Below are 27921 nucleotides of genomic sequence, written 5' to 3'. Positions count from 1 at the left end.
TGTTGCTAAAAGGAATTTTAAATAACCGCATTACCAAACTCTATTTTAATTATTAATATAGGGCCCTTGATAGTCTGGGACCCCCGTAACAGATGCCCCTCTTTCCTGTTTGCTTCACCCTGTGGTCCGGACCCAGGAGGGCAGTAACAACATGTTGGCTCTGACAGCAACTTGCAAGGTTTCTATCTCACTGGTGTGATTTACAGTTATGTTAATGGTTTTACTGGTTCCGTGGTGAAGTCTTGTCCCTTTGCGGCGGACTGCGGCACAGATATTGATATGCAAATGACCGTTTGATGCCACGTGGCAACTTCTCGTACTGGTGGAGTGGGGGCAGCAGCGAGAGCATGCTAATGAAATAATCATGACCTGCCGGCTTTGTATCTGCGCCACCGTCATTCTGTGTGTTGACTCTGAAATGCTACACACAGCTAATACATTCACCCTTTTGTAGCCTCCCTCTCTGAGGGCCACACCTCGTTTAGTCTTTTTTGATCACACATTTAACCGACTGCCTGATGTGTCTGTGTGGCACATTTTTCCACCGAACGCTAGACTCACTGAAAGAGGGCTGAACATGGCAGCACTGGCATCCGGGGTTCGATGCTCACTTCCTTGTGCTTGATAGAAAAGTGTCCAAGCATTAGAAGGGACCTACATGTACAGGAGTCAATAGAGGAGTCAATTGACTTCAACTGACAGAATCTACAGTGCATGTGTGACGTGGCTGCAGCTCCCCAATACATCTCTCTATCTCTCTATCGCTCTATCTCTCTATCTCTCTATCTATCTATCTGTCTGTCTGTCTCTGTCTCTGTCTCTATCTATCTATCTATCTATCTATCTATCTATCTGTCTTTCTCTCTGTCTGTCTATCTATCTATCTATCTATCTATCTATCTATCTATCTGTCTGTCTGTCTCTGTCTCTGTCTCTATCTATCTATCTATCTATCTATCTATCTATCTATCTATCTATCTATCTATCTATCTGTCTGTCTGTCTCTGTCTCTGTCTCTGTCTCTATCTATCTATCTATCTATCTGTGTATCTATCTATCTGTGTATCTATCTATCTGTGTATCTATCTATCTATCTATCTGTCTGTCTCTGTCTCTATCTATCTATCTATCTATCTATCTATCTATCTATCTATCTATCTATCTCTCTGTCTGTCTGTCTGTCTGTCTGTGTCTCTATCTATCTATCTATCTATCTATCTATCTATCTGTGTATCTATCTATCTGTGTATCTATCTATCTATCTATCTATCTATCTATCTATCTATCTATCTATCTATCTATCTATCTATCTATCTATCTATCTATCTATCTGTCTATCTATCTATCTATCTATCTATCTGTCTGTCTATCTATCTATCTATCTATCTATCTATCTATCTATCTATCTGTCTGTCTGTCTGTCTATCTATCTATCTATCTATCTATCTATCTATCTATCTATCTGTCTGTCTGTCTCTGTCTCTGTCTCTGTCTCTATCTATCTATCTATCTATCTATCTGTGTATCTATCTATCTGTGTATCTATCTATCTGTGTATCTATCTATCTGTCTGTCTCTGTCTCTATCTATCTATCTATCTATCTATCTATCTATCTATCTATCCATCTATCTATCTATCTATCTATCTATCTATCTATCTATCGTCTATCTATCTATCTATCTATCTATCTATCTATCTATCTATCTATCTATCTATCTATCTATCTATCTATCTATCTATCTATCTATCTATATATCTATCTATCTATCTATCTGTCTATCTATCTATCTATCTATCTATCTATCTGTCTGTCTGTGTCTCTATCTATCTATCTATCTATCTGTGTATCTATCTATCTATCTATCTATCTATCTATCTATCTATCTATCTATCTATCTATCTATCGTCTATCTATCTATCTATCTATCTATCTATCTATCTATCTATCTATCTATCTATCTATCTATCTATCTATCTATCTATCTATCTATCTATCTATCTATATATCTATCTATCTATCTATCTGTCTATCTATCTATCTATCTATCTATCTATCTATCTATCTATCTATCTATCTATCTATCTATCTATCTATCTATCTATCTATCTATCTATCTATCTATCTATCTATCTATCTATCTATCTGTCTATCTATCTATCTATCTATCTATCCCTCTATCTCTCTGTCTGTCTGTCACATTTCACTCTGAATTGGACTTTACCTGTAGTTGAGCTGAAGTCTCTCAGTGTCTAACATGAATCACGTTCTACAGTGTTTCTGATCAAACAGCATCATGACAATGAGCAAAATGAAAAGTGACTCACACGTGTGTTTGTTTAGAAGCTGCACTTTTTACTCTCTTTAACTCAGTGATGTATGATTTCAAAGAAAAGTAGATTTTCTGCAAGGAAAAAACATAACTGTCACTTTAACTTAAGCAAACATGTTGTTCCTGCAGGAGCCATTTGTGCTCGGACGACGCTGGAGACTGGAGGGCAGAAACCTACATGCAAGACCATGATCTCAGTCAGGTAATAACTAGGACTCGAGCCGTCAGGGGAATAAAACATAAATCACGTTGAAACAAGCGTTTTTCTTAAAATGTACTGAAACTTATCATCAAACCTGTGCGTACGTTATAATTTGGAAAAACATGTACAAACCCCTACACTCATATATGGATCAGAGTCAAATTGTTCCTGTGCAATCTTTGGAAACACACACATACACATCAGATGCCTTTAATGCAGTCTTCCTTGCATGCGTCGATAACACAACAAAAGAAAATAGTTCATCTCATGCACAGATTTAATGCTCGTCCTTTGAAGATGAGAGAAATCCAATTCCGGGCATTAGCGCTCCACGTTGTCCTTGATTGCTCCCGCTCTGCAGATAAAAGCTCTTATTGATAAATCCTGCAGATTTCAGCCAACCTGAGTTTTCTATTTTTAAGTTGTCTTATTAATTTGAATCCCCGAGCCTGAGCCGGAGCATCACAGAATGCAAAGGAACACGGGCGATGTGCCGCCGCGCTGCAAAGATTTAAATTGTTGTGTTTATACACTGTGTTTTGCACACAACTGCACAATCACCTAAGGCAAATCAATAAGAAAGCTGAGAGATTTCATTAAGTGAAGAGCCCTCGTGGTGGCTTTCCTGGAGAGCTGCGCTGATCCAACAACCTGTCAGGGCCTTGTAGTCGATTACAGTGGGGATTTCAGAACATTATTATGGGTTGGGGGGTCAAATTGTACAATCCTGATCCGGGCCTGCTGGGACCTGCTTTAATCTGGAGGCGGTTTTCCAGCTGATTGCATTGCTCCTCATTTAGTTGCACACCTCACAAGACGCACACATGGGAACGCGAGGAGCAGTGAGTGGTGTCACTGGTGACTGAGCTATTTGCCAAATGGTTTTAAAAGGTGTCAATGACTACGGGTCTGCTTGACTCGATACACCAGGACCAATACGTTCCAAAGGTTTCGTCTTAGGGATATTGGAAAACAATAACATAGGGCATGGTGATCAAAATTGATACGTGTTCCAATGATTACTGTAACACTGCATTTTTACGTTTGCATAGTCAAAACTAAAGTGAGACATCAAGCTTCTGCTGATACTTAAAGCTTCTCCAACTTGTTCCTCTCAATCGATATTTAAACCGAACCAGTGTGTTTGCTCATTTTCCTCAAATCATGTGTAATTTACAAAGCTTCGCTGCCGGCTATTTTCCAAAACACACCAAAATCGATCTGCACTTATAAATGCTTTAAGAAAAAGAAGCACAAATAAGAAAAGTTAAGACAATGAATTATTTATATAACTTGAGTTAGAGGAGACTCTGCATATCTTCGTTTAAGGACACTGAAGGAAAGTGTTTATCCTGATTTATCTCTTTCAGTGGACTTGTTCAAACTTCTGGTCATGACTAACAACATTAAGAAACTTAGGCTGCATCCACACTAATATGTTCTCATTTAATACTAATATCTTTTAGCAATGTTATGCATAATAATAATTACAACAATAAAACTGAATTTAATAGAACTATATAAATAGTGCAGAGAGCAGTGGTGCAATATTTGTGCGACAGGTCAAGACTGATAAGAACCAATCAGGAGGCAATGCAGGTGTTTCCAGTTGGGTCAGTATCTGCCCCACAAAGCCTCCCTGGAGTTTTCAAAGTAAAACAGGTCCACTGCCTCCAAAGCTCTGCAGTGGTTTGGATTTCAGAAGTGAACACAGCCTCAGTGAAGCCTTTTAAAGCTAAAGCGTTGTAGCGTGGATGCAGCCTTAAAGCAGTCGGCTTCCTTCCACGTCTCCATTATCTGTTGTCTGCATAGCAAAGCCAAGGCGCTGAGGAGACAATACATCCAGACTTTTACGGTGCAGCTACAGTTGTGTCGGGGCCAACATCAAAAGCAGAGGTCAAGCCCAGGTGTCAGTCGTTCACTATCAAAGAGTTATAACTTCTTTTTAGATTTAGAATTTTGCCAAACACATTATCTGAGGATGGATTCTTCTTTAAAGGGCTTCAGCTCGGCTGGCAGCCGGGCAGTTAGCACCGGTTACAGAGTTTTGACTGAGGCTATACACAACTGAACATCAAAAAGAAACACACACACACACATACACACAAAAAAAAGGGAGTGCAATATCATTGCTGGACTTTTATTCACCCGTACCTTGGCCTGTCTTGAAGTTTGACAGATAGAAGAGACTGGCTGACATTTCAATTACACATTTTGAACAGTGTCATTTTCTTTTACAATGTAAAGAAATGTATGTTTAATGGTTTAATACAAACTAGTGCATGTCACTTTTAGTTAATATTAATATTAAGTGGAGAGTTGCTCTCAGACTCTTCTGTACCTGACAGGGCAGAGAGATCTCGTTCTTCTAGCCAATCAGAGACGGCCAAAGTCAGGGGCTTGGTCTTACAACTGTCAGTCAATACTCGAATAAACTTTTGACCTACAACCATTATTTTTAACAGTATTTAAAGTTCCCTCTGCACAAAAATCATCCAATAACAAATGTCAACAAAGTTAAAAGAAAATAAATCAAGATTTGAACATGAATCCCTGTTGTTCAGTTGTTTGCCAGCGAGCAACATGATTTGGCTTATGATTGATGAGCTGTCCATCTTTATATACAAATTAAAAGGGAATATTTGCAGTATCCTTGTGGTACATTGCACCTGTGTTTTGTGTTTTCTGGAAATAAATTAACTGTAATCTTGTTATAGTCATAAAACAAAATAGTCAATGTGGAAACTAATTGCCACCATTGTCTTTCTCATTTTTCATAATCCAGCTTCCTCGGGCTCAATCACATCTTTCTCTGAGTCTCACCTGGAGCTGGAAAATAAAACGATTCTCCCTAAATGTCACTGACCCGGGTTCTAATTATTTGAGATGAATATAAAATAAAGCACAAAATGTCTTGTTCCACTAACACAATGAGCTGAGAATAGGATTGTAGAGTAATAAGTAAATATCCTCAGTCATCAAACTGGTTGTGAGCTACGTGGAGCGAGTTGATAAAATGACAGTGAATATATTTGCACCAACTATGTCTGACAGCTCCAACAGACGAATTTCAAACTTGTCAGACGCTGCAGTTTTACTTGTTTTATCCCAGGAGGCTTGATATAAATATATATATAATCATATGTAGCGCCCTTCTAATTTGATTAAATTAGGTTTTCCTACATGTACAGTTTATGCTAAATTGTCACTAATGTGGGCCTGAAATGGTAATGATGTTGTTGACATGTATCTGGTTAATTTGGGGAAGTTTGTGTTAGATATAGAAACGTCCTATGTTTTAAAGAGCCCTTGAACCCCTCAGTTTATTTTTATGGTTTGGATTTGTTCAGGCAGGTGTCAATCATTGTATTGGTCATTGGGGATTAACCTGTCGGATGGTCAGGGGGGCGGGAAAAAAAAAAAGAAGCTGCGAGAAGAAACTGAAGAGACTATGTTATATGGAAGAAAACTTAAAGTTAACTTGAAGAACAGTTTTACTATTAACCGTTTGCAACCGGGCGTTTGCGTGAGGGTTTGTTTATTTTGCTTAAGAGTGTAAACGAGCGTGCTTTAGAACTGTGGCTTTTTGCTAAGGGGCTAACGCAAGCTGACCACGAGTACGGGACTGTTTTGCTAGCGGTTAGCATAACCAACTGCGTGTACGGGAGAGGCCAGGATAAGGACGGACTTTGCCACGTGCTGCAGCAGAGGAGTTGGTGTTGGACCGAGCATCTAGACGGGTTCCTCATCGTGTTGCTGCCTCTTGGAAGAGGTTGCCTTTTCAAGGAGTTTACCGTGTCTCATTTTTTTGCCTGATTCGGGTGTGAGTATATGGACTTTTCTTTTGAAGAGGATTTCTGTATGAGCTCCAACAAGCGCGCAAACACTGGTACCAGTAACTGAACCTTCCAAAAAAAACCCTGGGTATTAGTATAGGGTTATAAAGCTGTGTTTTCATGTGTTCATGGGTCAATCTAAGGTAAAATGAAAAAAGAGAGCTGAGTTATATTGTTTAGAAATAAAACGGATTAATATTGCTCTCAAATCTTGTCTTTCCAATGTTTTTTTCATGTTGATTGTATTGTTTCATATTGAATAAGGGCTATAGTTACAGTTGAAATATACTGCATGGGAAATCAATGCTCATTGCCAGTATAGTTACATAAATAGCTTTGAGTTGTGTTTAGTGTACACCATTCCAGAAACTATATTTCGTAGCTCTCACCATTTCACAACCCATGCAGTAACTTTTGTATGTTAAAGGGACATTCTATAAAAGTAATTTAGTCAAACCAGATATGAGTGAGAGGGCTACACATATATTTAAAGCTGGACATCTGCACAAAGATTTGCACAAGAAGTAAAACCAGCAATCATTATTTTTCCATCTCTAAAAACCATGAGAGACTTTAAAAGGTTGAGACCAACAACGTTTTTATTCAAATCAATACTGAGATAAAAGAGCAACTAACCCTTCTTGTTCCTAACTAACAATGATCATATTCCATAGAGAAAACTGAAAACGTGGTTGTTGTCATTTGAATTCAATGAATTATCCCCCTAACGCCTGGAAATGTCTTATCACCTCCGCGGTGAGTTAAATCCAACGTAATAGACGGAAATTAGTTTGAAAGCAGATTTTCAAAGAGATGTATTGTCGAACCTTTCCGGCAGTTTCTGAGGGGGGAGGGTTATCGCCCTCTGTTACGTAATATATAAATATTTAAAGTTTTATTGTAATATTAAAGTTTCATAAATAGCGAGGCCTGTTCCAGAGAGTCTAAGTGCATGTAGTTCTTAGAAATCTGCTTAAAAAAACACAAACATCACCCAGAACGACACAAAGTCAGGTGATCACATTCATTTGACTTGCATGGATATTTATCACATAGAGAAAACAGCATTTGCGTTCACTTTATTTATAATAACATCCATTCAAATTCAATTAATCACACTGTGACACCAGGAAATAGATAGATCCCCCCCAAAAAAACAAAGAACACATAAGTGCTACTGAGGATATTGTATTTTTTATTTTATACCATTCATATCCGCAGGTGCCCTGGCATCCGCCATAATGATGGAGGAGGAGGAGGAGGGGTGGTGCTTTGAAGACCCTGAACTTCACACTACCCCTGGCTCTTTTCAGGGGGAGGTGACTATTGCTTGGCTTGTCAGCCCCCGATCCTGCCAAGCTCTCGACAGACCAAAGGTATGGACGGTTCACAAACAGAATTTTTAAATCTGGCCTACATCAAAGCCCTGAATAGGAAATCACAATCAACTGGAGAGAATGTCAATGAACTGCATAATCCGCGGCCATTGGAGAAGACAACATGAGGAAAGTTCGGGAAAAATAAGGGAAATAATTCAAAACACGTTTGGCCACTTCAACTCTGCTGTGAATAAAGTAAAAATGTATATATGACATATCAAAATAAAATGCTTACTTGGCTTTAATGTGTATTCTAACTGTGGACTGGAAATGTTGCTTTACTCTGAGGAAGTGACGGTGATAAGTGCGTGTTTGTTTTTTCCTGGAGAGCTGAAATCTAAAGGGAACATAAATCACTTTCAACAAATAAAAGGAAGTTTACATGGTTATAAATGAGCAACGCTGTTTTGCTACACAACCTCCATCTCTTAAGTCATTTATTCAGATTGAGAGCCTGCCCGGCCAGTAACAAAAAGCCTAAATGCAATTGTCATGAGTGACCTGGTGTTGTTCTCATTGTTCAGTAAGGATTTATGTTCAAATGTATAAGTAAATGTGCTTTCTGCTCCACATCAGATTAAAGATATATCAGCTTGCATCCGTGAAATAAAGCCAACTTTCCAAAAATACACAATCTGTGGCAGGAGTGATTAAAACCTGCTGTGCAAGTTTCCACACAGCAACTCTCAGAAACTGGCATATTCACAAAATAAGCACGAATATCTTCCCCTGCAACAAACTGTAAACAAATTTGTGTTTAGCAGGGGGTGTTGCAACAGGGGGGGTAGAGCAGGAGCTGAGAGAGGAGACCCCCGAGATCTGCTGATTATGTTCGTCCACGGTAAAGACAGTTTAGTGAGAACCTCCAAAATTCTACCATCATGTACAGAAGCATCACCATGGTCAGAAACCTCCTGACAAGACCCCATACCACTAACCTTCAGCCAAAAGGTTGATCATTCTAGACGTTTGGTTTAAGACTAGAACGTTTACTATTTTCCTTACGTGTATGTGGAATCAGCAGATGATCCTCTCACAGCAGGTTCCTGGTTTGAATCCCAGTTGTCCAGGTTTCTTCTGTGCAGAGTTTGCATGCTCTTCCTGTGGCTGTGCGGGTTTTCTCCCAGTTCTCTGCTTGCAAACAGACATGTAGGTTCATTTAGATTAACTGGAGACTCTTGCGTATTTGTGGATGGTTGTTTATCTCTGTTTGTTGTCCTGTGATACATGTGACCTTTCCAGGGGTTTACCCAGAACCCCAGTGTCAGCAGGGCTCCAGCTCCCCATGACCCTGAGAGGAGAGGTGGTGTAGATAATAGATTGATGGATGGTATCATGTGTTTCGTTGGGGGGAAGTTGGGCTCCAGGTGCCTTTTCTCCGGGGGCCCCTGAATTCCCTCGAAACACTCCTGGTGCTTGATGATCATCTTCTGTGTGGAAGATCATACCGGTATAAGATTTTATTTTGGCTCATGAGCAGCGGTGCAGCATCGCAGCTTCACAAACGGAGCTGACTCAGTGGAGCAGACGTCTGTTGATCACAAAGCACCTCATCGCTTTAAGTACAACAATCTACAACGCTGACAGCTGCAGGAGGGTTTTACATCCACCTCTGTGTGCACCTGCTTTCTCCAGTAAGAAACCAGAGGGAACTACCTAGCTTGCCATTGAATATATTCCCCCCCCCTGCAGATTTCCTCTATATTACATCTGTGCAAACCTAGAATTGAATCCCATTAGCCTCCTCATAACCTTTGTACGGGAAAGCCCAGGGGACAACATTACCGAGCACCGTTCACTAAATACTTACCTTCATCTGTCAGAGATTTAGCCTCCATGCAAGAAAACAACAAAGATGTTAAGATCCAAAATGTGAAGTGTAGGAGGAGGAAGATCTGTTGATTTTAATATCACGTTTAAAGTCGAGTTAATAACGATTTAATTGTAGTTTTTGTGTGTCTATCCAGGTGTTTGTCTACTTGGCTATTTAATGTTGACGACCACTGTGCTTTCTGCTGTTTGTAGACACAATATAAATGAATGACTATTTGCCTCATTCTCCCTCCCCCATAAACCTCTGTTCTGCTTCCCTGCCTCTTCCTCTTTTATTACTCAAACCACAGGGGTGAAGCTACAAAGCCTCATCAAGACGTTGCCCCCAACCCGAGTCGCCCTCCTTGGGTTTCCTTCTACAACACCTTCTAGCCTCTGCCTGTCATTAATCTCCTTTCAAGACCTCTGTTCATGCTCTCCTGCTTGACCCCCCATTTCGTCCTACCCCCCCGACCCCCTCACGTCCCACATTCCTTCACCACTCACGCCACCAGTTATAACCTTACCCGACAGTTTAAAACATTTCCATATACAAGGCCTATTCTTTATTAATGACATTCTGTTTCAATAGGTGAATGTATATTTATAAGAGACTACAATGATTATCTATTTTGTTTAGACGTGATAAGAGAGAGTTTTCAGCCTTCGTAGACAATTATTATTTATAGAATATTGCCACAAATGACAATGTTCTCTTTTATGGCTGGAAATTCTCCCCCCACTTCAATTTAAAGTGTCATAAAATGTATCTGCTCTCATCATCCATCATGTCACTCCTCTTATCCTCAGTTATCAGGACAGTGGTTATCGTAGCGTCCTGGGTCCAGTTGTTTAGCAGCAATCGGACTGGAACCAATCTTGAAAACCATTTCAAGCCGATTACATCATACGATCCAGTTTTGGATCTGGGTCAAAGTTTGGATTATTTCAAACTTTTTTGTATAACCACTTGTATTCTGATCCCAGCTGATCAGTGGTTTTCAGAACCAAAATGGTGTAAAATTTAAATACAAATTAACTGAAAACCTTTATTTTCATAGTGGGACAGTTTAAAACAGACACACACAATAAATATTAGAATAAATAATTGAAAAATCATAACAGATAAAGTAGATATTCTGCAAAAATCTTTAGGCTTTCAGAGCTGTACAGTAGCCATAAACGAATATTAAATAAATAGATTTGAAATGTTGTCCAACACTGTAGATTGATCAAACAGACATTCCTTCATCCCTCATTCTTGTTCTAGGTGTTAAAAAGGCACATGTGCATCATAAATATCATCATTATGTCTGGTTGTGTTGTTCTGTCGAGTGCCCCTTGTGGTTCCACTTCAGTCACGTAAAGAACCTCCTCAGAACATTCAGGTTCTCAGTTGCTGTCTGTGTTGTTGTCCCTGAGTGGACCCCTCACTGTTATATGACCTGTTGTTCTGCCTCCATCGTGTGACACACAGTCCTAATCACAAACGTCATATTTGGTAATGGATTACTCCTCGATAGCAAAACATGGGATTTGCTAATCTGGATCATAATGATCCAGATTAAACATTTTGAGCAGCTGGCACAGGAACATGTTCCTTCTGTGGAATCAACTCCCCGCCCGAAAAAGAGGCAGTGACTTTGAAACAAACTAAAATTGATGTTACTCTTGTCGTTGTCATGTGGTCAAAATGAGGATTGTGTATCTCACCAGCAGCAGTTTCTACTCCAACCTCAGCCTCAACACTTGAGACAGATCAGGGGGCAGCACCACCGCCTCTAACCACCACCTTCAGATGCCCTCTTATCTGTTTGGGTGTTGACTTTGTCTCTTTGAGCTGAGTGTATATGTGGCTGTTTACCTTATTTACTTAAAACCTGAGTACACACATGTGAGAAGCTAACAAAGTCATACATTGTTTAATCTGACCATTAGCAGCCACTAAGGTCCACATCGCCACTAGGGGGCTCACAGAGTAAATTATTAAACTAGATGTAGGGGCCTCTGTGTTCGTTTGTTGTTATAATTTAGGTAAATCAAGAAATATTTGAATTTTCTTTCAATTTAGAGTAAAATAGACAAGGAACGACATTACGTATGAATTCTGCTGCAGTATGTCGACAGCAGCGTCAGCCCTCATCACCAAAAACTCTCGATATCTCAGTCGTTGTCTTTAACGTGTGTGGAACCGCTTCTTTTTTTTTTTAGTGGTTGTGTCGTCACGCTAGAAATATCATCACCCCCCCACCCAGCCACTTCTACTCTCTCTCTCGGACATCCACGTTCAAGCAACCCGTCCGGGGCTCAGTGGATGTGAGGAAGCAGCATTTGGAAGTTGGGGGCCATGGGGGCTCACAGAAATCCTATGTGCGGCCTTGCTCGTGTCTTGCACGCTACAGGTGGTTGAATTAATTATTTTCAAAACATTTTCTGATATGGCCGAAATAAATTGATAAATGTATATATGGTTGTGTTCTGTGACGTTAAAGCATAAAAGGGCAGTTTCCACATGATGGGACCCGTCCAATAACACACTCAACCTCCTGCAGCACAACACAAGCACACACAAAAAAACCTGGAGAATAAAAACGGAGTATTTTTTAATTCTCACAAAAGAAACCAGAGAGCTGGATGAAAAGACCCATATCACGAGCACGATGATTTTTATAAAAACTGTTGCGGGAGATGAATATGGTAAACCACCCCCCCCCCCCCCTCCCTCCCCTGCATCTCATTAAGCGAGTCCCGTTGTAGCTGGAGGTGAAGCAGCCTCTCTCTGCCATACTGAAGCAGGTGTCCAACATGGCGAACACTGGCAGCGGCTCTCTGGCGACTATTCTCTTTTTATTCCTCTTCCAAGCGGCCCCGCACAAAGGTAGGACTTTTCCCCCTCTTTATCCGTGTGGGCACGGATCACGCACTTCCACCCACCCCCCACTTCCCGCAGATTGCGTTTGAACGCAGACATGGAAGGATGAGGAGCGGGGCTTTCACTGCTCTCTCATGCATGGGGACCGAACCGTTCTCGGACCGTGCGCAGCGCAAACATTCGAACGCATGATGCCGAAGGAGCGAGATGGAAAACGCGTAAAGTGTGCGTAAAGTTGGACAGAACGAGGGCTGTTTCTGATCCGCTGCCCAGGAACACACGACTTTAGTCCGCGCACCCATCGCCACACAGCTGGCAACTCTGGCAAATGTTGTGTCGGTCTTTTTTGTCTACACGTATTAGAACCGTGAAGACACACATGAGACCTGCGTGTGTCCGTGTTCGTGCGGTGTCTCCTCTGTCTCGGGGACTTTTGCAGCACGAGTCCTAAAACTGAGCCTACGCTGCTGTAAATCACGAGAAACAACGATGCGTTAAGTGCAGCGGCAGCGTGCGGGCGCCGCAGCGAACTCCCTTTAGAAATATGCGGATTTTGAGCTGATCCTACGGGGGCGGTAAAACCCACGAAAAAGAACATAACTTAACGTTAAATTGTGATACTGTGCTATTGTAGATATTCGGCGTTAAGATCGTGTAAGAACAAGCATTTATTTCCCGTTTTATGTCAGTTTGTTCGGAATTCGTTGGCTCCGGGTCACCCCGCGGAGACGATTAGAAACGGGGGCGAAGCCGTTGTAAAAGTAGGAATTTCAGCAATTGCAAGGGCCTCTCTGTGTTTTGAATGGGAGCCGAAGTTAAAAGCACAACACGGTGATCAGCCTCGTGTGTTTCTCGCCCTTCTTAAACACACGTACGTTCGCCTGCACACGATTGACAATTCAGTCGCACGGTTTTTCAAAGGAGATCGGTGGCTGTGTTTCTACCGTTGAATTATCGTGACTGGATTTGCAGCAGCATCATTGTGAAAGGTTCGCTCGGGTGTACTCGGGCCAGAGAGGCAGCCGGTGCGGTGGAAACTGCGACTGTGCGCATGCATTTCGTTTTCACGCTTCTGCTTTGATTGATGTTGAGTTGGATGATGCGGAACACACACACACACTCATACACACACGCTTATTTACCGCACTGAGGCGGGATGGAGTGTGTAGCACTGCTGCTTCTTGCATTATGTGAAGTCAGTTTGCCTTTGATCTGTGCAGACGTTACAAAACCACGTGTGAGTGGCTCGTTGCTTTTCTGGGCTTGTTTGTCTTTTTGCACACTGATATGATAAAGATGTAGAAACAGCCCCCCCCCCCCCTTTCTCACCACGCGTTCACACGCAATTACATAACTGGGTATAAAAGTGTTGGTTTCTCTACTGAGTTTCTCCACCTGCTTCTCATGAACGATTCCAAACCTCAAAGTTCCCCGATGCGAAGCTGCTGCTCGCAGAGACATGAACCGTTTTTATGCTGAGTTCGAGCCTCTAATTGTGAGGGGGGGGGGCAGAGGAGGCAGATGTCCTCGTTTGTCACATTGTGGATTATCCACCAGGCTTAATCCATTACAACGTTTCATCCATTAAAATGGAGGCACAGTGGTGGTGATGATGATGATGATGATGGTGGTTTTTCTTCCTCCTTGCCTCCATGCGAGCCAGTTGAACTGTCCTGTGCAGCTACAGCTAACCACACAGGGCTCTCTGCTGTTCTCTGGACGATGGGCAGTGCTGCTCCACCTTCATGGAGATGGCTCCACTGATTTCAAACAAAAGCTCAGTGTGCCTGCACCGAGCACATCAATTATTTACCTGTAGCGCACAGTACACAGGCTTACGTTGTGCTGTGCAGTCAGGAGAGAAGAGAGGCAGTGTTAATTAATTTCTGCCTAACTGTAAGTTCCATTTTGGCACACACACACACACACACACACACACACACACACACAGGCCCACCTCATACTGTCATCATATCACAGATTGATGCTCCAAATTAAATGGATTCATACGGAAGCATTCACAGTTCAGTACGTCTGACTGCATCGCTCTGGTTTCAGAGGGCTCACTGTGGATATGGTGTTCGTCCACGGAGATGACGTTCAAGACCTTTGGAAGTGAGTCGTTGTGGGATGTTTTTGTCGAGTCGCTGGTTGTGTATACGTGAGGAGTATTTCATTAATTGCAACTGTCTGAAAGAGGGAGTTGGAAGCTAACCATGCACGAGGGTTAGATTCATTCATATCCACATTGTGCATTCAGATAAAAGTGACTCTGGTGGTTTTTCTTTTAATGGAAGTTTGTACTGAGGGAGGTGTTTTATTGTGGTCATTGGAGAGAACACAAAAACACAAGGTGATCAATATTAGAGCCCGACCGATTCATCGCATGGCTGATACCCTCGACAGTTTATCAGAAACCACATCAGTGTTTGTTTGCCAATACTTTGTTTTACTTAACAAAAATAAACAATGCATAAATTATGCACTCTTGTTTATTTTCTTGGTTGTATTTGTGTTTTCTTTTCATTCACAGCTATTTATTATGACATTTTATATTAAACCATGAAATATTGAGCATAAATTACATTAATACACAAGGATTCAATAACATCTTCTGAGATATTTATTTAGTATTAGCTTCTTTTTTTATACTTTATACTCCATACCACACATTATGATAATAGTAACATTAAATTGTAATGAATATGTCGAATGTAGGTGTGCAGCTTGTTCCCTATAACGCACACTTATACACACAAATCGTTATTGTAAATGTTTTACTCTAAATATTGGTATCAGCTCCCACAGATCCATATTGGCTGGGCTCTAATCACTATTTGTACACAAAGAAATGTATCAAAAATCCATATAAAGTCATATTCTAGTGTATTTCCAGTCGAGCGGTTAGTCTCAACTGTCTGACATGTTTAGTTCAGATTCTCCTCCTCTATTCACTATCTGTAATGAATTCTTGATCTTTAAGATTCCTACAATTTAGTCAAGTTTCTTTTCTAGAATCTTTTTAAAATTAGGATATTTAACATTATAGTTCAATATTCATCAAAGGTAGGTTTTGTAGGAACATTTTTGAAACCCAACCCTGACAGGGATAATCCCGCTGCCCTTAAGGGATAAAAAATGCTACGCAGGCACATCTTGGATCCTGTTGTAATGTATGCGTGGTGGTATATTATTAAAATGTGTCATTAAGCCGTTTTTATGCACCTTCCTTCAGGTATTTTTTAATAGAAACATTTTTGCGAGTCCAATGGTTATGCAGAACTTACAGGTAGAAGACCAGAGGCATTACAGCTGCTATTAGAGTTCAAGCGAGCTGAGACTTGAAAACTTTGGTTGGGCAACCTACCAGGTGAAGCCAGGAGCGTCTGCTTTCATTTTTCTGGTGTTATGTAATTCCATGATAATGCAGGTGAGGGCAGAGACTGTGTGAGACTGCGTGGAGAAAACGTTTTAATGTTTACATGACATATTCATAAACATAGGTATGTCGAGTGTATGGCTGTTTGTTTCCCCCGGTTCACGTGCTGCCTCCGTGTTGGATCTTGGATGCTGGTTTATGTTTACTTCAATGTTGCAGTGGATAAAAGCTTGTTATGTCTTTTGCACAGATTTAAGCTTTTCCAGGGAATCCAGCACATTTCCCAGTGAAGGGCAGTCAGTTTCTCTCTTTGCTTGTTTTTGTTTTTTTTCTGCATGCAAATAACAGCTTTCTTCAGAAGACAGGAGTAAGTAGATCCCATTGGAACCTATTACTCTGTGGTGGTATAACAAGTGCTAATCCATCTATTTCTCTCGCAGGCATTGTCGTCACACCTTTTTTGTAGCCCGGCATGCAGGCTGCTGCATATCTTATCAAAGGATTATTTACTTTTCATTATGGGGTATAAAGCCCCAGTTAATGCACAGCTGAAAACATCTATTTTCTGGAGGTTGGCTGTTGCCGGCCGGAGTTCACAGCTTATTATTTTATTTACTGCGGCGCCGCTGATTATTGCGTAAAGATGATTATTACTCGAAGCTGAAGGGCTCAATGGACTGACATCTTCACGGCCTTGAGGTGATGATTGGATGAAGGATTATTCAGAAACCGTTTGACATCACTACGAGAAAAAGCCACTCAATGGAAAATCTGTGCTAGTGTCCATGAATGTGATATTTTTTTCTTTGAATCCATGTAGTTTCTATTTATTTGCCTTAAATACATAATAGCTCTCAGATATGAGTGGTTTAAATCCACCCCTTACAACTATCTATAGTATTGCTTGACCTGTTTCAATGCCGGATGTGTTCGGTGGTCTTTAAGACAGGAGATGAGAATGAAAGCCAGATTTTTAAATGAAAGCATTTGTTTTATTCATCATTCATGGAGCAAGTGTTATTATCAAAGTCATTAGGCTTCCATGTGCAGCATTAGTTGATCTTTGGAGTCCTGGAAGCACGTTTGTGTGTTTAAGGTCATCAAACTGTCGTCTCCTGTTAATAAATAACAAAAAGAGATTTGGGTATTGGTCATAACATCAGTTGTGAATGACAGACCAGCCTGGTGCTCACTCAGAAGAGCTGCTTCTCTTCCTCTGACCCACAAATACTTGATCCAGTCATGTGGGCAAGAATGTATTTAATAAAACCATGGAAAATATTCCAATCAAATCAGAAAGTTTTGTTATAGTTTGACAACTTATTAAAATAGTGGATAAAATGCAGGTTTTTTTAAAATGTTATACCTGTTGTATAATCAATAACCATTTCAGTCATCTTTTCAGTGTGAAACCCTGAAGCTGAAAAGATTATAATTAATGCTGGAACTAATTTATTTCACAAAATTCATCTGAAAAATAAAAATCCTCTGAGAGCCCGAAGCAAAATTGTCACGTTGCTTGTTTTCTTTGGACCAACAGTCCGAACCAAACCGCTAGCCTTGAAATACAAATCCCTCCACTCGTCCACAGATTTCATTAAGTAGACATGGCAGGAGGACTTATTAATAGCGTACTAAATTAGTCATTCGTGCTTCTCTTGGTAGTATAATATGAAATGAAACTATTAAATGTTGAGTGTATTTATCCATTACTTTACTTTAATAGTGTTAAGTGTTTAAGCTTTAGTACCATTGTCCAATATCTACTCCCGAGTGTTCAAGGATGACTGCAGCATTACCTGCGTTGGCTGGATAGTGCTCGCTGGTGACTGCAGTGTGCGATGCAGTCCCACTGTTAATGACTTTAATATTCACACCAACAGCTCTCTGTCTGTCTGTGAAAAGAGTTTTGAACTTGCATTATAACCTTGGAGTTTGATGAAGAGTCATGACTCGGCAGAACCAATCAGGAGGCCGATCTGGGCGTCTAAGCTTTGTTTTTAATTGGCCCACGGAAATGTGGCTCGTGATGATCCCTAAAGTCAACCAGTCCGGATTCAAAGTGTAAATCTACAAGAAGTGATGAATTTAAGAATGTGTATTGGTGCGGACGTAGCCTCGGGTGCTGGAGCCGGTAACCAACAAACTTCAGACGGTAATTTAATGAAACTCCATCATCTGCGAATCAAATCACTGCAATTTGTTCAGCCAACAGCCCGGTTACATTCAAGTTTACGATTGGGGGCAGCAGTTTTTAATTGGGACTCTTTCCGCCCTATAGTAAAATGTTGTAGTTTGACTTGTACGTTTTTATATCAGGAGCGTCTTATTGATAAATTGCTGTTTTTGCTTGAACTGACACGAGACCTTGACAATGAGCAGGTTCAGAAACAAAGAGTGTGTGTTTGTTGAATCTCTGGTTTGGCTGAGAGACAAGCTGCTGGGAGTGCTGGTGATGGAGAACAGGTGTGGAAATGGACTTGTTCTGCCCCTGTACCCCCCCCCCCCCCCCCCCCCCCCCCAGCAGCTTTCCTCCGCTGTAACGAAGAACAATGGTTCTACTCCTGATGGGAGTGGACCCCCCAGTGACCCCTCCCTCTCATCCACTCCCCTCCGCCTGTTGCCCGCCCCGGTCTATAGTGAGTCTGCTGGCAGGCCAACAGATGACAGGGCTGGGTCGCATCTGGCCCTCTGTGCACTTAGTGTACTTAGTGTAATCAAAGGGAAAAAGAAGGTTTTACGGCCTACTTGTTAGTGATCCGTCGACTGATGGGATGTCAAGTAAGCATGCTCCGGTTCCAAATCTCCCGGGAGGTTGGGTGGTGGTGGTGGTGGTGGGGGGAGGGAGGGAGGCAGAACAGCAGCAGCAGCAATCTGCCGCTTCTGAAAAGAGTCCTACTGGCCCGGGTGTCAAATTTAGACCAAGCTGTGCTATTAAACAAGTGAAATGAGTCGAATTCAACTGACATTTGAATATTTATGACTGTATTTGCATAATGGTGATGTACAAAAAGGCCACGGAGGTGAATGCAGAAACTCTGTGAACATCACTTGTTAGGGGTCTGGTCTCCTGGGTCCTCGAGCTTCTCTCTACTTCAAAAAACAAATGCCAGTGAGTTAAATCACTGGGAAACAGAGGGAGAGTGAGTTCAGTCCTCAAGCATCCGACGACTGATGTGTTAATTCAGGGGTTAGGGTTAGGTGATGACTGCAAATATTACAGATAAATATCTGTTTACTTCTCATGGTACGTGCTGCTCAGGTTGAAAAACAGTTGTTGACCCACTTTATATTTAATCATAAAATGTATTATACATAACCATAATGAAACAGAAAACCCATATACAGCCTAATGCATAGAGCTGGAAGTAAAGAGACATATTTTTCATGTAAAATGTAAATGCGTGTCTTTTATGCATAGTTTATTCTGTAAATTAAAAGGTGCATATTAGCAAACCAACGTCAATATGCTCAGTTTGGTGGATTTATCAGTCGGGCTCCAGTATATACTCATACAAACTTGCATTTTTGACATTACCTACATTTGGCTTTAAGAGGATTTCGGTGATGTATGTGCAGGAGACAGTTGTACTGCCACCTGTTCTGTTCATAGATCATTTATGAAAAACCACAGGTCATTTCAAGCCAATGAGAACAAACTCTAATTCTAGTAATATTAGTGTTAAATGAAAGAAAAGGACGTTAACACATCCTCTCTGTGACACTTCCCTCTCATCACTTCTCTCATCAGGGAACAAATCACCCTGAGCTATCCTCGTGTCACGACACAGAGCAGCTCACGTTGCACTTCAGTGATATTGTCGACCAGCTCTCTGTTTGTTGTGTGGTCAGACGTTATTTGGAAACACTTACTGGCAGCAGCTCGACTCCAATTCCATTTCTTACTGTCTGACAATGTAAAAAAAAAAAGAAAGCGCTGCCTGATCTAACTTTTGAAAAAGTTAAATAAAATCTCATTAAGTGAGATTGGTGGTTTGGGAATTGGTATTTCATCAGCAGCACTGTCACCTGGAAACACAACGTTGCAGCATCTACAGTAGAATCCAGTTAAAAGTGGAGGTGTTGCTTCTCGCTTGTGGAGAAACAAAGATACAAGAACTCTGGGCCTTGTTATCGTGGAGCACAAGGAGGAGCCGTGGCAGCACGAGAGCGCAGCCTCAGGCGAGAGGATCTGTCCCAAGTGTCTGACACGTGGAGGAAATCCTGACCAGACACCGACAGCTGGGATGAAACACAAACTGGATCACAGGCCGATGTGCTCACATGAATAAATGGACACAAATGCAAAGCGGTTGATGGTTGATGCTGGAAACCATGACAGAAAAATGGAAAAAGGTTCACGGGTCTATCGCTGCGTTTCTCTGAGAATTGAACCCCTGTGGATTTTTTCCTGCTGCTGGTTGAAAACATGCTTGTTTAAGTAGTTGTGTATTTCTTGGTAAAGAAATCTCTGCATCATAAATTCTCTCTGCTGGACTTTATTTATATCTAGAGGAGAAATAATCAGTTGTGTTTTTGCTTTGTACTGTTTCTTGATTGATATAAACCCACTTTGCTTTAAACACTTTACCTGTTAACTTCATGTCATACTTGGCTGCTCAGTTTGTTTTTTAGCAGAGATATTGTTTCTACTTTGCAGTGTTTGGATGACTCTTTAAAATCTCTTCATTACGATCACATCAATGGGGCTAATGGGTTTAATCTCCGATCAGCCTTTTTAATGTGAAAAACCCTGCAGGAAATGTGGAGCTTCATTAACTAAGAGCATTGAAAAAATTGGTTAAATAGAAATAAAAGGGAACTGAAGTGGTTATTATTGGTCAAAAGAAACTTTCACCTTTGCCAGGAATATAACTGCTCCAAAAATATCACAGTGGAGGAAGTATTCACATGCCTTCCTCAAGTAAAAGTACTTAGTCACAGTACTCTCTTGAATACTCAACGTTCTTTCTACATGAAAACTTGTTAAAGTCTGAATCAGTTTCACAAAGTTCATCCGTTTAGTTTGTCCAACTACCAGTTTACTGTTGGTGTGTGACAGTTCAGCCACACACACACACACCAAACACATGTCAACACACCTGATATGAGCACGTTTGTGTGTTTCCTTAAGGGGTCGGATCAGGGTCAGTGTGTGTTTGTTCGTCAGAGGTTACTGAACGTTCAGGCGTTACAGATGCTGCCAGGTTCTGTGATGTGTAAAACTATATTGATTTTTATTTTTTTTCATTTTATGGTTGATGGGGGAAATGTTGAAGTGTTTTGGTTACGGCTTTAAAAAACTGAAGAGGGATCAGCCGTCATGTCGGAAGCTTTCTCTCTTTTTCAGTTTGTTGTTCGGGGGTAGAAGTCAACAGTTGTGTGTGTGTGTCTGTGTGTGAATTTAGTTTTTTTTTACCAATATCTTTTATGATTAAGTTTGCATAGTTTGATATCCATTTAATATCATATCAAAACCTTAGATCATTATGACTAGTATGTGTGTTCTGCCTAAAATACTCTTAATTTATTGATCACGATTTCCTCATTAGTCCTTTTTGTAATGTGTAGTTATCAGTTATTGGAGAGAAACGTGTAACTGTAAACTGTAACTTATCTAACTGTATAATGTATCCGTGGATCATATACGTATAATGTAAAGTATATATGGACCATTCATCTCATCCACAGCGTGGTGGCTCATGTGACAATGCATCACCTCCTAACAGTAGAGGAAACCGGTGGAGAAGCCCTAATAAAATGCAAACGGTTTAATAATCTAATCTGAAGTCCCGAGTGAAAACCATTGTCATTCACAGCGAGAGAAATGTTTTTCCATTCCGCTTTTTGAATTTACAAAGGACAACAAGTGGCCTTTGATTGCTCCTTTCCTCCCAGTTTGAGGCCTTTATCGTCGCAGGGAGGCAGCGCTCGCTGTAATTGGGCCCGTTTTGCCCACATTCATAGATACAATGCTGAGTTCAACAATGACTGAATAAGGAATCAATGCATATCATTTGTGCTTTCAACCAAATAAACAATACAGCTGGTGTTCCGTTGTAATCATCCGAGGGGAAATGAGTGCCCCTCTGAATACAATACAGGTATGCATCAGCGATTGGAGCGCAGTGGGCCTGAGTGATCCGGGTTCTCCCATCTTTCATTTTACATAACACTCCAGCTTGTGTTAAATTTGCTCCTGATGAGGCCCTTCAGGCGGCGGAGGCACCGTCGGCCGTGGAACCGGATCACGTCTCCCCACCGGGCTCCGCTCTCCTCCCTTTGTCTCCTCCATTGTAACCGTGTCTTGACTGATACTTTCTGCCCCGGTGCCAGACACCCCCGCTCCACAGTGATGCACCGTCTCATTTTCTTTGTGTCCTAGTTGGATGCTGCGGAGGAGAATCTCACCTGCTCCGGGAACAATGGGGGCCCCTTGTGCAGCCATCCTAAATCGCGGCGCGGTGAAGTTCCACTTAGTCTCGTTCAGTGTCACTTGCAGGTTCTCCTTTGTGTGGAAAGGGAACTTATTAGCAAACAATGGCCTCCAGAGTTAGTGTTTCACAATTATTCTTCAGGGCAGAAATCTGATATGTTTCTTTATCAGAGCCTGACCGATTTATTGGTTTGCCCCAAAATTAACTGTCTTAGCCTTTCACAGACACACGTTCGCTGATATGGAAGCTTTCATTTGACAGAATTTGTATCACCTTTTATGTTTATATTTTACGTTGAGGGTGTTTTTATCAAATCTATATAATAAATACATGGTAATATTTGTATTTTACTATTATAAACTGTTAATTTTGATATACTTTGGGTATATAAGTTATTTGTTATAAGATTTTGATATGAGCTTCTAAGGAATCGCTGCCATTCCTTTTATCATATATATCTGCATATATTTAATTTTTTGGTAAAAATCCACAGTGCTGTAGTTTCTTAACCACTGATGGACACTGAGCTATTGCAAGTGTTATTGTATTTGTGTATTAATATTCTGGTTAACTTTTTAACATCATTAACATTCATGTTCTGCATAGACGGTTAGATTTCATTTCCACATTATGCTGTGTATATAATACAAGTACTCTTTGTATTACAGCACACTGTTTTTAAATGTACCACAGTAACTTAAAGAAGTACATTCTGGCGCCTTCATTGTGTGTTCATGTTGCTGTAACTTATCAAAACATAGAGCCAGGATCGTGGCTGTGACATCGGATAATAATGTTTCCCATCCAGTATTTAAACAGAGTGTGGATGGAGTAATTTTTGCCTTTTGGGTCTAAAGTTTAGGAGTTTGTCAGCCTCTGCGCTGGACTATGATAAATAAAGATGTTTGTTGTGGTCTCAGGGTTTCCCTCACTTCACAAAGCACCTGTGGTTCAATGCTGTGCATGTTTGTGCTGCTTTCTGCTGGAAGCCAAGGCGCTCGGCGGTTTGGCCTTCCAATGTTTGCTGTGAATGTGGAGCATTGTGTTTCACCAGGATCTTACTGTAAATCTTAACTTGACCTTCTCTCCTACAACAGAGACGTTGTCTTATACACAGTAGATACATGGATATTTAACAGAAAGAGCCAGAAGTAATGGAACAAACTGAAAACAGGAGGTAACTAGAATGTTGAGCAGAGGGTGCATTGCTTCACCAAGGCTAATATCCTATCTCACCGTGTTAGATAAAGTGAAAACAGTTCCTGGATCTGTTCTATGAAATCTGATGGATTCTTCCTTGGGTCATAACCCACCAACCCACAACATCTCTTGGGAATTGATTGATTAGCAGTTTTTGGATGATTCCTCATAAAACCACATTTAAACCGACTATATTCAGTTTTATGTATTGGTCGCACATGGATATCAATCCTCTATGCTTAGTTGTGTTTTACAAAAAGAAACATCTCTTTGGAAATTGGTGAATATGTAAAAAAATGCCTTATCTTGCAATGTTTAAGAAAGTGAAATAAAACTCCTGTGACAAAGTTAATTGTTTTTGTTCTTCATGCTTCAATCCTGCTGTCAATCAAACCAACCACCGGACAAACATATACTTTATATATGTTTATTTCGTGGAACACATTCAGTCAGTTTCTGGAAATACCAGTTTTCAGCAAGTAGGCCAAACCAATCCCCTGCTCTACATCAACCTCAGATCTGATGAACTTCTAATCCAGTTCACTGTGCGTGTCCCTGTGTGCTTTAGGACACGCAATACCAGTCAGAGATTATGAATACTTTAAATAAATCACTTAAAATGAATAGAGAAGTCCCCGACTCTTACAAGGGAAGGCTGCAGATTTTAGTTGTGTAGTTTTTTCTCTCTCCGCCTCCAGTCGAACACTGAAGGAGAGTTGCCTCTGTGCCGTGTTTCACATTGGAACCATCGAAAAGCCTTGTTCCTCTGTGCAGACCCGTCCTCTGGCACTCACATCCAACGAGCACTCAGGGAGAAATCACGTCCCGCGGGAGCCACAGATACCAATTTGTCCAGAGAGTGGGAGCGAAAGCAAAGTGCCTGCTCACCACGCGGCCCGCACAACTTTTATTGTGCGAACAACACTCGGGGAACCCAGGCCTCTTTGACAGGTCATGGCTCTCTCCTGTTTGACCTCAAGACAAGCTGCTTTGCTGAAATTGTTGTTCGTCCATCCATTACAAGCTCTCTCTGGGAGTGTGACTACTGTGTGGTTGTCTGTGTGTGTCTGTGTGTGTGTAGGGCAGTTCTGATTTCTCCATGGGTTTTTCCTGAGCCCCACTTCCTAATAAGTAATGTTTCCTGATTATCCGCTGACTAAATCCAGTGCAGCCAAAAAGCCACTTTGCTGAGTGGGAGGTGAAAGCCTTTCTCGGAGACGTAGGACATCACTGTCCTGTGAAGCCGATGGAGACACACCTCGTCCAGAGCTGACAACAAATAAATCCTGAAATGATAACGAAGCGAAGGTGACACCTCTGATGACGTGCTGTGTATTTATGTGTAATGTTTTTTTTTTTTTTTTAAATAACACAAGGCTCTACAATATGACACTTAAGCAGCAGATCCAAATTTAAACAAGCTAAAATTGTCAGTGGGAACATCAATGAGCGGCTCTACATTGGAGGGTTTACTGAAAGTTGTTTGAAAACACCACGGGCAGGGTGTGTGTGTGTGTGTGTGTGTGTGTGTGTGTGTGTGTGTGTCTCTGACTGAAAATAGAAATGAAAAGGAAATGTTTGAACCTGCCCGCTTTGAAGTGTGTAGTATTTGTTGGGCTTCACTTGGCTGTCAGATTAATACCTTCTCCACTGAAAATGAAAATGGGTGAAGGAGCCGTTAATCCGCATAAGAATATATCTTTTTTTTTTTTGGGAGGATGAGAAGCTGCTAGTCTGGCAAACTGTCTGTGTATTGATTGGTTGTCTGGCATTTCAAAGTTGACCCGACACGCCAGGATCATCTACTTGTCTCCATATTGCCATTTGCGGAGTCTGGACTTATCTTAGCATTTTGTCTTTGAGTTGCCGGTTATGATGATATATTATATATATGCAGTATAGCTGTGAAGTTTTGAAAAAAGGCTCCTGACCTTTTGAAAGTGTTTACCTGAGGTGACACGGTTGTTATCCGTCCATAATTGATCAGGAATGGAGTTATTCTCAAGAGGAGGTTAAAGTTGTCGGAGCAGAACCATTTCTTCCCAATAAACTCTGCAGGAATTTATGGATTTCATATAATGTCAATTTATAAAGTATTCGTAGCAAATTGTTTGTTTTATTTAGTTTCCCCCTAGATATGAGTCCTTTAATACTGGTTATCTGTTGATACTTAGAAGGTTTATTCATCAATAAAATAAAACTATAGAGTAGAACTGGCTAAAAATGAGAAGCTGCATTTGATCGTTTTCTACGATCTATAAAAGTGAATTTGCATTTTTCTCAAATCTGCTGCAGCCAAATCATTTCACTTTCACATTTATATTTACACCTTTTATAAAAACCATCTGTTTAGCCACAGTGGATTCCACTTTGGAATCTGCTCTTCTGGACCATGTGACTTTTCTTAAGTTAGGGGAGAGGACGGCATTCGTAGATTATTCATCAACCTTTTTGCTTAAAAAAAAAAAAAAGCTGCTTGGGCAGAATTTTGTAAAGCTTATGTCATAGTTTGCTTCCATCTTGGTCTATTTTTAGCCTCAGATGCTCCGTGAGATGCTTTCACGGTGCAGCCCTGCAGCTACACTCATGTGCAGAGCTTTGGAAGTAAAGCTTACAACAAAGTGACATAAGCTAACATAACTTACAATGCTATGCAGTTATTAAACACATAACTCAATTCATCCAATGACGCATGAAGGGGAAAGGACACATGTTGCGTTGGGTAAATTGTACAAATGGGGACAATGGCACGACTTCACACTAGAACACAAACAAACAAACACAAAAAGGTGACAGTGACGACAAATGGTGAAATATGCAAAATAAAGACTTGTGTGTACTTCCTCACCTCTGTGTGTTCCTGCTTGAATCGCTATGTGAAGCGTGTATTTCTGGGAAGTTGCAAAAACAGGCGAACACACCTTTCTCCTGGCGCCACTGAAAAGCTCCTCAGGGCTTAAATCAACAAACTCTGTTCAACTTTTACATTTTGATATTAAGTGATCCAGTCAATTGTCTTTTTATGGCCCCAAATTACACATTTGAAACAATCTTTGGCTATTTTGTTGAACTCTTGAACCTCATGAGTTCATGAGACAAAGATCAGACCTTGAAGATTAAAACCCGGGACTAAGCTTTCGCTCGCCGCCGCCTACGTAGCGACTCAGCGTGTTCCCGTCACTGTAAATCCTCCTCGTCAACTCTGACCCGTCCAACAATGCGAGTGGAGGATGGTGGTTTTCTCAACATGCATTACATTCCCTCCCACAGCAGAATGATTGGTCTATAATTGAGGCTTAGAGAAGTCCATTAGTGTGCCTGTAAAGCCATAAAACACCATTATACCCCACGTAGGTCATGTTTGTCCTACAGTAAATCAGAGCCAGGCCTCTCTAAAGTTTACACTCTGAAGTCTTAAGGAGACTAAAGTCTAAAGACCTTTTATTGATTGTAATGAAGACTGTGCTCATTTTTGCATTAATTCTCAATCTCATCAGTTAAATGCTGATTCCAGAAAACTTATCACAATTTGTATTCACTCAGCAACTCGACAGCTACTTTATCCATGACCTTAACTCATTTTTCTGGGGAACTGAGGCAAAGAAACCGAGCAAAATAAAAACCCGAAAATGTATAAATATCCTTTCGTCTCCTCTGTTGTTGTTCTTTTTGGTCTTTGAGGCTCAGAGAACAGAATTTCTTTCCCTCCTCCTCAACGTTACTGCCTCGTTCTCCCTTTCTCCCCCTTCAGTTATCGTAACATTGCGCCTATAAATAAGTTTCATTGCCCATCCTCCCCTTACACAGCACGAACCCCACAAATCACACTCTGAGTGCAGCGCCTCCTCGTCCTCTCTGCTCTCTGGCATGGGTGCAGCCCGGTTAGATGGCTGCCAGCTGCTGGGGTCAGAAACCATTCGGCGGCATCGGAGCTCTGTAACAAATCAGCTCGAATTAAGCGGTTCACTGAGTATTGTTTGTTTTGTGGAGAGGAGCAAATGTCTGTGTTGATACATACACTTAAACAAATATAGGTTTTCCATTATTTTTCCTTGTGTCGTCCAAAATTAAATGTAAACGCAAGTAGAACATCTTTGAATATTCCGTTGTCACTCAGTAGTGTTGAAAAAGAAAAAAAGAAAAAGCATCATGGTGTGAAGGAGCACATCAGACAGTAGAAATCAATTCACTGCGTACTCTGTCAGCCACAGATGGGGCCACTTCAATCTCCTTTCCATTTTGTCACGCTAATGTGCTGAAAGATGACAAGGGAGGGTCATTCCAGAGCCGGAATAGCAAAGGCTGAGTGCGGCGGCAGCCATGTCAGTCTGCCGTCTATTTTGTCACACTAATGTTTGGAGAAATGACAACTGTGGTCCATTTCCTGCGGAGGAATGGCGAAGGGAGTCACTCGCCTGTGACGGCCGGTCCAACGCTGCAAAAATGTCCTGAGACGGACCGGAGCTGTGACCT

General features: G+C 41.1%; 1 protein-coding gene and 1 long non-coding RNA gene across 5 annotated transcripts in view; both read left to right on the top strand.

The window, feature by feature from the left end:
• The first annotated feature begins 5777 nt into the window (after positions 1–5777).
• Positions 5778–8318, top strand: LOC133969128 (uncharacterized). The gene is made up of 2 exons (XR_009924180.1): positions 5778–6356; positions 7591–8318. It is a non-coding gene; the product is annotated as an uncharacterized LOC133969128 (long non-coding RNA).
• A 3998-nt stretch (positions 8319–12316) lies between these two features.
• cadm1a (cell adhesion molecule 1a) overlaps positions 12317–27921 on the top strand; it is a 308538-nt gene continuing 292933 nt past the window's right edge. For 3 of the 4 annotated variants that reach the window (XM_062405485.1, XM_062405483.1, XM_062405481.1), the window contains exon 1: positions 12318–12438. In XM_062405485.1, the coding sequence (XP_062261469.1) occupies positions 12366–12438 (73 nt within the window). In that variant the 5' untranslated portion in view covers positions 12318–12365. Of the gene's footprint in view, positions 12439–27921 lie in introns of all 4 variants that reach the window. The other variant, XM_062405482.1, reaches the window with a different exon arrangement.

The sequence above is a fragment of the Platichthys flesus genome, chromosome 15, assembly GCF_949316205.1.
Source record: "Platichthys flesus chromosome 15, fPlaFle2.1, whole genome shotgun sequence".
Classification (NCBI taxonomy): Eukaryota; Metazoa; Chordata; class Actinopteri; order Pleuronectiformes; family Pleuronectidae; genus Platichthys; species Platichthys flesus.
Note: the sequence above shows the minus strand (reverse complement) of the source record. Positions and strands in the feature narration are given on the sequence as shown.